This window comes from Phodopus roborovskii, unplaced genomic scaffold (genome assembly GCF_943737965.1).
Source record: "Phodopus roborovskii unplaced genomic scaffold, PHOROB, whole genome shotgun sequence".
NCBI lineage: Eukaryota > Metazoa > Chordata > Mammalia > Rodentia > Cricetidae > Phodopus > Phodopus roborovskii.
In genome coordinates this window covers 585,383-595,840 of record NW_026126483.1, presented here as the reverse complement: position 1 = coordinate 595,840, position 10,458 = coordinate 585,383, and the positions used below count along the sequence as shown (strand labels likewise).

Genomic DNA, 10,458 nt, shown 5'->3' with positions numbered 1-10,458 from the left:
CACATATGAGTGAGTACATACCATGTTCCTCTTTTTTGCGACTGGGTTACCTCATTCAGGAAGGTTTCTTCAAGTGCCATCCACTTTGAATCTTCTATGTTCTTTTTATAAACTGCCACCAGAAGGCATGGCCGACTAAAGGTGGATTTTAACACCTCAAAAGGTCTGTATTAAAGATGGATCTTCTCACTTTAAATGATTTAGTTTAAAAAAAAACAAAAACAAAAACAAAAAACCTCACAGGTGTTACCAAGCCCATGGGTTTTACTTAATTCCAGATGTAGACAAAAATAGCCATGACATCTAGAAAACTGTAATCAACTGTCAACCAGCTTTTGTATATACTTGGAGAAAATTCCTCAAGCTATCAGTGGAGTTTAAAGTAATCCATGATTGTAATAATTTAGCATTCCATCAGAAACAAGCAAAACCTCTAGATTAAAGCTCTGATTTTGGTTGTTTTGTTTGAGACTTGATTTCTCAATGTGTAGTCCTGGCTGTCCTGGAACTGCTCAGCAGGGCAGTACCAGATCCATGACTGTCTTCCTAAGATGCCAGTCTGTGTACTCTGGAGGGAAGGAAGTTGCACGTGACTAATATGTATGTGGGGCAGGAGCTGAGTGGAGAGTGTCATCTCCAGATTACAGAGCCTCTCTCCACAGCTTTGAAAAGGCTCCTCACATCAGGTCTGCTTTTACTTCTCAAGTGACACAAGCAATCTCAGAAAACACAGCTGAGTGACGCTTAGGCTCAGCTGCTGGGGTCTTTGAAGAAATGGGGAAGCTCACTTACCAAGAATGTGGTATGTCCCGGCAGAGAAGGCCCAATTGTGTCCCATGGGGTCAGTATCTTGCCTGTGACCAGAAGATTTCTGAAGAAATCCTTTATGGCTCTGTTCTCTGTGTTTTGGTTTTAAGAGGAATGAAGCCTGATTTTCAGTTCAGTTGAATTTCTGTTTTAATTCTCCTCTCTCTCTCTCTCTCTCTCTCTCTCTCTCTCTCTCTCTCTCTCTGTGTGTGTGTGTGTGTGTGTGTGTGTGTGTGTGTGTGTGTGTGTGTGAAGTGGGGAGGTATAGAACTGGGATGGGTCTCAGAAGCAGCTGCCATTTTGGTTATCTTGGCTCTTTTTGTCCACCCTTCACTCTCTTGACTGTCTTGCTCTCCACTCCTCTGAAGGTATGGGTGGAAAGATTTCACTAGACCCAAGATTAATGATAAATGGGTGTTTATTGGGAAACACACATAAAAATACAAAGTACCACAGGAGTGTTTCTCTGCCCTGTCTACTGCATGGACTGACCCACCAGAAAGACCATGCAAAAGAAAGTCATCCCTCAAGCTTCCCTCTTTCCACTTCTGTTCACCTGAAGCCATACCCAAATGGGTGTGGCCACCATTACAGGTTCACAGACCAGATGCCTACACTCCTACATCCCTTCATATGTCCTGGGTCAGGATCATGTTCATTCTGGACTCTCCTAGGTGTCTCTGCCTCTTGTCATACTCTTCCTCGTATCCACATTAAACCTTCTTCTGTACCGTATTTAGGAGCAGACATGCCTTTCCCTTTTTATTTGTTTTCTTTTTTTACTAAGGAATGAATATTATATATACTTTCAGAAAGAATGTACTTCAGACATGTAGGCAGTCTGTACATTCAGCTATGTCAATGGCTGAAGCCCTACTATCTACAGCTGTGGTATGTAGGTTTTACAGCAATACCCATGTGTCTCAGACATCACATAGGATTCCTTTTCTGTCCTCATGATACTCAGCCTGGAGTGACTCTTCTTGCTGAATTCTCTCAAAGACTGGTTTCTGACCTGGTGAGATCAAGGGCTGAATTCTGACAATCATAACAAGGTCAGAAAGTTAATGTCTGAGTGGTGGAACACCGTCCATGGATGAAGCTGTTTGAGGAGAATTCTGAATGCTGTGAGTAACAGAACAAGAGTCTTGTGACTTGAGCCCTACACACAGGATTGTTCCTGGAATGTGCTTTCCTGCCCCTCCCAGGTGTACTAAATAGGAGTGGGTTAATTTCAGATCTCCCACTATCTTATAATTGTTATTCAGATAGTGTTTCCAGGCATGCCTTGTCGTTGTGAATGTATACAGCTTGAATCCACATGCACTTTGCTCATATGACCTTGCTTCTGGGCTGCAGAAGTTTAGGGTGAGGGCAGGGTGTGCCAACCAAATTACCCTGTAACAGGTAGAGACTGAGGGATTCTGGGAGAACCTGGTGGCCAGGTCTACTTTGATATATTAAAAAGGCACCCCAGTTAGTCATTTGCCCTGGGTTTGAGACTTAACAATTACTCTGGAGTCAGTTTCCACAGCTAGTGTCATTTCTTCCTCAGCTTCCTTTACAAATGGATTTTAACTTGAACTTCCCGAACATGTTTTCCTTACTTCCCTTCTTTCCCGATTGTGGGAAATGGAGGAGGAAATCAATTGTATCTAATACTCATGGAAAACCTCATCTGTATCAAGGCTAAAGCTGTGCCTGTCTCCCACATACAATGTCCATTCATCTTAAATCAATGACCTGTCAATGACAACATGATAGTGAAACAACTTCAGAGAGCATTCATGTACATTTCAAGTCTCTGACTTCAAAGCCAAGGTCAAACCCCATCACATAAAAATTTGGGTCTTGCTCTCTTATGCCTAGGAATGAACAGTGACCCTGGGCTTCTGGGTAATGGTCCCTGACCCTATCAAAAGCCAGACACACCAGTACCTTCTTTTCCAGGAATTAAGCTGTCTCCTGTACCAGTGTAGTTGTCTTACAATTCCTTCTTAGCGGTATTCTTTACAGCTTGCAAGGACTCCTACCAGCCTCAGGGATGCCTTCTTACTCATTAAATTCTAATTTGTGCTTCCCCTTGCAACTGATAAAGTATTTGAGCAATGCCCTGCTTCTATAATTCAAGTTTCTAGAGTTGCTACCCCACCTTTCTCCCATATCATGGTTGAACCAGAAGAAAAATTAATCAGGAATTAAATTAACTAAGGAAGAAGGGACACTTTCTCCACCAACCTCTGAGTGGCAGGTAGGAACTTAAAGCATTCTTTCAGTTTGAGTGATTGGGAGTTTACCTCACTATAGCTGATCCTGCTTTCTTTTGGGGGGGGGTTGGTGGTGGTGATATGTAGGTAGAATAAGATTTGCCTTGGTTAACAATTTGCCATGGTTCACTACACAGTTGAGGACATTAGCTTTTTGTGGCTGTTATTGTATAGCTATCACTATATTTTCCAGGACACTTTTCTACTCTTCAAGCGGAAATAGGAATCACCATTCTTCTTGTCTCCCAATGCCTCATAACCACTGTAATCTGTGTCTATGAAATTTACCACTACTGGTGATTTGAGTTAAAGTAATTGTAAAAGTATTATTTCCCAAGGTTTGGACTTATTTCAATTAGCAGGATGATGTCAAGTTTCCTCCCTGTTGAGTTTTCTATACCACATTTTGTTTATTCATTTAGTGGTTAATTTAAATATAGCTGTGTTCCTGTGTTTGATCAGATTTCATTGACTCTAGGCTGCCATTGAGGATCAGAGACAAAGAATCCAGTCTAACTTCAAGAATTGCCACAGTTTTCTACATGAAGAAGTCTTGCCTTTGGAGGTTGGAGACTAAAGAACAGGTGCTAAGGAGACTAAAAGGCAATGAGACCAATCTACAACAGAAGTATGAGAATATTGAAAGCCAAATTCAGGAAAATACTACAGGTAAGGGTGTGGGCTAGGAGTTGGGAAAGAAAGCATGTGATTCTCATAGCAGGCAAGGGAACATGGAGTGAGGCCTGCCTCAACTCAGAATGGTAGTAATATTGGAGTGGGAAGTTTAGGGTCATTTTTGAGAAGCATCAGGTGACTTCCACTAGTCTACAGGATCCTTAGGTTAATTAGAAAGAATCACTTCCTCTGGATGAACATGGAATAACTAAATGGGATAATTTCTGCCATCCTGCTCACACTAGCTTATCCACTGCAGTATCTGACAGATTCATTCTTAAAATACTCTTCCACGTGACAAATGGTGACAGTGAAGACCCATACGAGAATAATACCAACTCCATGACTTCCTAAAGGGTTCCTGAACCAGAACTTATTCACAGCTGCATGATTACTGTATCCCTCCCTTCAAGATAAACATCTGGAACTCTGAGTTCACCTTCCTCTACTGGGGCTGCTTGTTACAGCATGATATTGACAATGGTGTATATAGCTCCACTCCAATCTGATACCTGCTTTTCCATTTCAGTAGTCCAGTCTCAGGAGTTGTGTGTGGATTTACCCCTAGAGACGTGTGTTACTTGTTATCTTTAATAAGAATTCTCTGAAGGAAATTTAGTCACCAAAAGCAGTCTTGTCAGAAGAAGGATGAGCAAAGTTGTTAATTCCCATTCCAAGAAGCCTATGTTGTAGGTTTTACAGGCCCACAGCCTTCTACAATAGAGAAGCAAGCTCCCACTTTATTGGCCAGAGACTGGATGTAAAACATTCCTCGGTTGTGTACATCTTATGGGATGGTAGATGATTCTTATTCCTTCTGTGAGAGGGAGGGGTTTATTCAGAAAGTAGCTTCAAATGGAAAACTCCATGAGACAAAATGCAAACACAATCACCTTTTGCTTGTGTTTTCTTTTTTCTTTTTTCTTTTTTTTTTTTTTTCCGTGAAAAATACTTTGAGCAGGTAAGTCTTGCATTAACACCCAAAAGAAGGGGTCAGGGTATATAGAGCTGACTGTAATATAACATCTTCTGTTTCTCCTAGGTGTGAGGCTATGAAACTAGAAACACTGAAGGTTGACTTCCTGAAGGTTCATACTACACGTAATGTTTCTGAGCTATACTTTGATGTGAAGACAATGTTGAGACACCACTAAGGTAGTTGTGTGAACTACGGCTTGAAGGATCTTAAGCAGGAGCCAGCCTCGCCTCCTTCTGCAACACTTACTTATTTTTTTTTACACTTATCTGTGGGTGCAAGGATAAATACTTAGACTTAGTTAGGGACTGTGTTGGTTTAGTAAAGGGTGGTTGTGGGTTCTCCCCCAAGATCCATCCATGACTTCACTAACAGTGAGTAGTACCAGGCATGGTTTCCCTCTTGTTGAGTGGGTCTTAAGTCCAATTAGAGAGCTGTTGGTTACTACCAGGGTATGTGTGACCCTACTACACCCTTATGGTTATTTTGTAATATTGGTCATTGTTTCAGTTCAGGGGCACCATTGCTAGGTAGGACTGTCGGTTGCTTCCTTCCTTTGGAAGCTTGCAGGACACCTTTTGGTACCATGAAAGCTAGTCCTTAGGGAAGAGGCACTCAGGTCAGCTGTGGACCAGAGGCCTCTTATTCCTGTGTCTGAAGTTCACGGTGTCTTCAACAATAGGGACTTACCTTCTGCCTATGGGGGACAGCAAAGGGCAATAGCAATAGGCTGTATGTTTTGGAAATCTCTTGACCTACCCTGATCAATAACTCAAGAGGGCTTCTCATGTCTGGCACTGTGGTTTTTGTTAGACCATTTTGGCTCTTAAAGAAAATATTGTCAACCCAGATGAGAAAAGTTCACTCAAACTATGTATCTATACTTATATACAGAATTACTTGTGTTACAGTGTTTTAAAATTAAAGATAGTTAATAGTATGATTCCTTTTGACCTTTGTAAGACTTCCTTACTGTTATTTTGCCATCCTCCTTCCTTCTTCTGGATTTAAATCCCTCATCCCTCCCCAAAGGACCCCCTTTCCCTTCTCCCCAATTAGATCACTTATACACTGCTATCACCCTCTCTATTGCTCCCCAACATCTCTCCATCCCAGAAATGGTCCATTTTTACTTTCCTGATTTTGCAGTTGATCCAAGATATTACTCACATCTGAAGATCTAGTCACTCGCTTGTTTTTGAGGAGCTATCACATTCTTGCTTTTTAGTATTTAGCATGCTTTGCATACTATGTACAGCTCTGTACAGGCCTATCAAAGTCCTGCTTTTCTATTATTAATTTGGGGTTTATTGTTTCATAGGGTTATAGTCCATGATGGCAGAGCACAGACATGGTGGCAGGAACAGCAGAGAGTTTACATCTTCTTGAAAGTGGGGACTGGGTATGGCTAGAATCCTTTGAAACTTCAATGCCCATCCCCAGTGGCACAACTCCTCCAACTAGGCCATCTGGTCTAATCCTTACCAAAGATTTCTACCAACTGGGGATCAAGCATTCCAATATATGAATCTGTGGGGTCCATTCGTACCACAGTACCACAGTAGCTAATCAGCATGTAGTATGTTGGAAATGATTTTAGGGGGTTGGTTGTTTCTAAAGAAAATAATTCGCAAAGGGAATGGTGGCACTATTAGAAAGTGTGGCTTTACCAGAGTAGGTATGGCCTTGTTGGAGGAAGTGTGTCACTGTGGGGGTAGACTGTGAAGTTTCCTATAATCAGGATACTTGCCAGTATGTCAGCCAATTTCATATTGCCTGCAAGATGTAGGACTTTCAGCTTTTTCTCCATCATAAGTCTGCCTACATGCTGCCATGTCCCCTACCATGATGGTAATGAACTGAGTCTATGAAACTGTAAAGGAACCACTGCAATGAAATGTTTTCATTTATAAGAGTTGCTGTGGCCATGTGTCTCTCTGCAGCAATAAAAACCCTAAGACAGGGACTCTTCTCAGATAATGAATGCACATGTTAGATACAAGATAAAGCTGAAGTGCTTCTGATTCCAGCGAACAAGCTTCCTGCTCAGTTCTGCTACTCAGTGCTTGATACATCCTATGGCTTCTTGTCCTTGGTAACAAAATTCAAAAACCCCTTGTCAACAAAAGTTTAAGAAAGTTATTTATTTTGTTTCTCTTTTCAGCTGGTGATTATTTTGCTTGTGCTTTCTGCTTATTTGTGTTTTGTTTTCTTTTGAGAAAGTGTTTGTATAAAACATGAGCAGAGAGGGGAAGGGTTCCTTTCGCTCTCTGATCAATGTCAGAAATACTAAAAGTTCCAAATTCAGGAGGATATGGGGCAGAACAGAACCAGGATCACTCCAAATAGTTCTGATCCTTGGCATCTCTAAATGACCCAAGATGCTGGGGTTGATGGTATTATTGCTACTGCTTACTAGAAATGTACCATAACCCAGACAAACATTAACTAATTTAACTCTCCCCATTTATGTCTACAATAGGCATGCATAATGATTTCCCCTTATAGTTACTTTATGTATAGTTTGCATAGGTAGGGGTTAATGTTGAAAACATGCCCAGATTTGAGCACACACTTTTTTCTTTGTAAAGTATTGTGTTTCCAGCTTCCAGAAGACTGGTTGTGGATGTTTTACAGTCAGTGTGACTCTGGACCCCAGCACAGCCCATCAGCTGTCTAAAGATCGAAGACAAGTGACTTACAGACAATGCCACAAGAAGCGTGGGGCTTCTGCCAAGAGATTTTATATTTTACCCTGTGTCCTGGGCAGTAAGGACTTTACTTCAGGTAGATATTACTTCGAAGTGTCTGTTGAGAATGCAACCACTTGGGATGTGGGAGTATATACAGAGGATGTGTGGAGGGGCTTTGACATGAAGAATGAGCCCGAGTTGGGATTCTGGACCACCAAGATGTGTGAAGAGGATGCCCTTGTAGCTCTCACTTCCTCCCCTAATCCCCTTTGAGTGAGAAGCCCCCAGCTTGTGGGAGTTTTTCTAAACTATAAAGCTGGATCTTTTTATAATATAAGCACTGGCTCCTATATCTTAACCTTCCCCTTCCCCAAGGATTCCTTCTGGGATACTCTGAGGCTCTTTTTCCAGATTTATGAAGTTTCTCCTTTGTTTCTGCCTGCCAGAAATGATCAAGGGAAGAGATAAAGAAAGTCCCACAGTTTAAGTAGCACAGAAATGCATACATCCCACAAGGCAAAAACGTGAATGCTTTTCTTCACTGCTATTCCAATGCTTTTAGTGAACCTTCAATAAATGTGCAATGATTTTATTGATTGAAAGGCTAAAAATACCATACATGGTCAGCTTCAGTGAAAGGAAAGCAATATAATCATGACAATTGTATCTTTTCTTCTCCTTCCCTTTTGTGTAGTGATTCTCAGACTTCTAATACTGCAACCCTTTAATACAGTTCCTCATGTTGTGGTGGCCCTCATTTATAAAATTATATTTGTTGCACCTTCATATCTGTGATTTTGCTACTATTATGAATCATAATGTGATTGCTTTGGAGATAGAGGCTTGCAAAGGGGGTAGTGGCATTTGGAGAACCACTGCCTTTTGTGGGCTCAGGACTTGGACTTTCAGTACTCTTTAAGTTGTGATAAAATGATTCCAGGATGGAAATTTTGAGTCTTTACATTGTTGTTTTCGATGTGCAGCAAACTTTTGTGTTAGAGAAGAACTAATGGCAGTGTCTTTTAACTGAATAAAAAAAGAACTAAAAATTACATCAACTTAACCATTGTTCTTGCTATCACTATTGTTTTTTGTTTTGTCTTTTTTTTTTTCCCTGAAAGGTCATAAGAGTCAAAGTTGTGTGTGTAAGACCATTTGGTACACCTCAACTAGACTACATTACAAAGACATAGATTTCAACATACTAAAATAACTCTTTCAAAATGTGTTCAAATATTGAATGATTCTAAACACCCTGCACATAAATGTGCATATATTATGGTTGTTGATATCCATGTCTCATTTCTACTCTGGAAAAGAGGCATGGGGACTGAGAAAATATTTTATACCATTTTATTTTACAATTAACAATATACTTGGAATAAACTTTGAGAATGTATTTTTCAGTTTCCTAGAAAATTCCATATCATGTTTCTCAGCTTTTATTCCATCCTTCTTTCATAGTTTAGGTAATCTATACTGAGGTACACAATCTATTCTGTGCAGCTTTACCATGTTGCTAGCTAATGTGATGACCAGTAGATGGCACTCTTGTACTTTTGGTGGCTCTGGTCGTGCAGCTTTGCCATTAATAAAACGTAAATACTCTTTGGACCAAGATCAAATAAATGTAAAATTCATCTCGTTCTTACAATTTATTTTAAATAATTTAATCTAATAATGTTTTTGGTGTTTTTCATTGTTTTTTGCATTTCATTTTTGTACAAGACTGGGTCTCTCACTGTGTAACTCTAGCTGGCCTAGAAGTAGCTCTGTAGACAGGGCTAGCTGTGAACTCCTGGGTGCTAGAAGTAAAGGAATACACCACACACCTGGCAATAGTACTAAGTTTTATTCAAATCAACATTTTTTTCTTTCTTTTAGATAAGGTATGACTCTATCTTAGGCTGTCCTGGAGTTTACTATGTAGCTCAGGCTGGCTGCAAATGGATGGAAGTCCTCCTGCCTCAGCCTCCCAAGTACTGAGTGATGAGATTATAGGAGTGAACTATCATGCACAATTGTGATTTATTGGCTAGTTAAATGATTTTAGTTTTTAGAGACAGGATCTCATGTAGTCCATGCAAACCTCAGACTCACTATGTAGTAGATAATGATCTTGAATTTTCAATTCTTTTGCATCTACCTCTTGAGTGCTAGAAATAAGGGGGCACCTCCACATCCAATTTATGTGAATCTGATGGTCAAGTAGGGGGCTTCATACATACTAGGCAGGCATTCTATCACCTAAGTTATAAAACATCCCTAGGCCCTTTGGTGGTCTTAAATGGTACCTCATAAGAGCCTTGGGTCTTATTAATTATTAATTTCTATTAATTTATTTTAATTTAGCAAATAATTAACTTTATTAGATTCAGGTTTCATCATCCCATGTGATTCCTTGGCAGGTCAGCTCTCAAAATTTTTGTAATGTCATTTAGATTTCTTCTGTGTGGATCATTCAGTGATCATTTAGGGTCCTTAATGGTATTCTACCCATAGTGTATTTCTCAATGACTGTAATAACTGTTTAGGGTGAGAGTTGGGCTTCAAACAGCTCATCATCCCTGAATGGGCAGAGAAGTACAAATAAGCCCAATGTGTCTGTGAGTGACTCTCTCTCTCTCTCTCTCTCTCTCTCTCTCTCTCTCTCTCTCTCTCTCCCTCCCTCCCTCCCTCCCTCCCTCCCTCCCCCTCCCTCCCTCCCTCCCCCCTCCCTCTCTCTCTCTCTCTCTCTCTCTCTCTCTCTCTCTCTCTCTGTGTGTGTGTGTGTGTGTGTGTCTTTCATCCTAGTGAGAAGAAAGTTCATGTCAAGTCAGGGAAAATGTCATCTCAAATTGTGTGTTGAATGTTCATTCCTTTCTTTTTTTAAGATAATGATGGACTTTCCCAATTATATATGGATTGTTGGTTTTAAAAGTGACATAAATCATGAAAAGGAATGGAAACTTATCTTTTCTTTCAGCTTAGTCCAGAGGAACTTCTCTCCTTCTCAGGGCTGCTTAGAGCAAGCAGGGAGCAAGGGGATGCTCACCTGGAG

The 10,458-nt window shown here is 40.6% G+C and overlaps 1 protein-coding gene across 1 annotated transcript; it reads left to right on the top strand.

Annotated features, from left to right (window-relative positions):
* The first annotated feature begins 1,668 nt into the window (after window positions 1-1,668).
* Trim38 (tripartite motif containing 38) lies at window positions 1,669-7,886 on the top strand. The gene is given in 5 exon segments (XM_051194594.1): window positions 1,669-1,698; window positions 3,553-3,620; window positions 3,622-3,743; window positions 4,737-4,904; window positions 7,363-7,886. Coding segments are annotated over 5 exon segments (912 nt in total).
* Window positions 7,887-10,458: the final 2,572 nt, after the last annotated feature.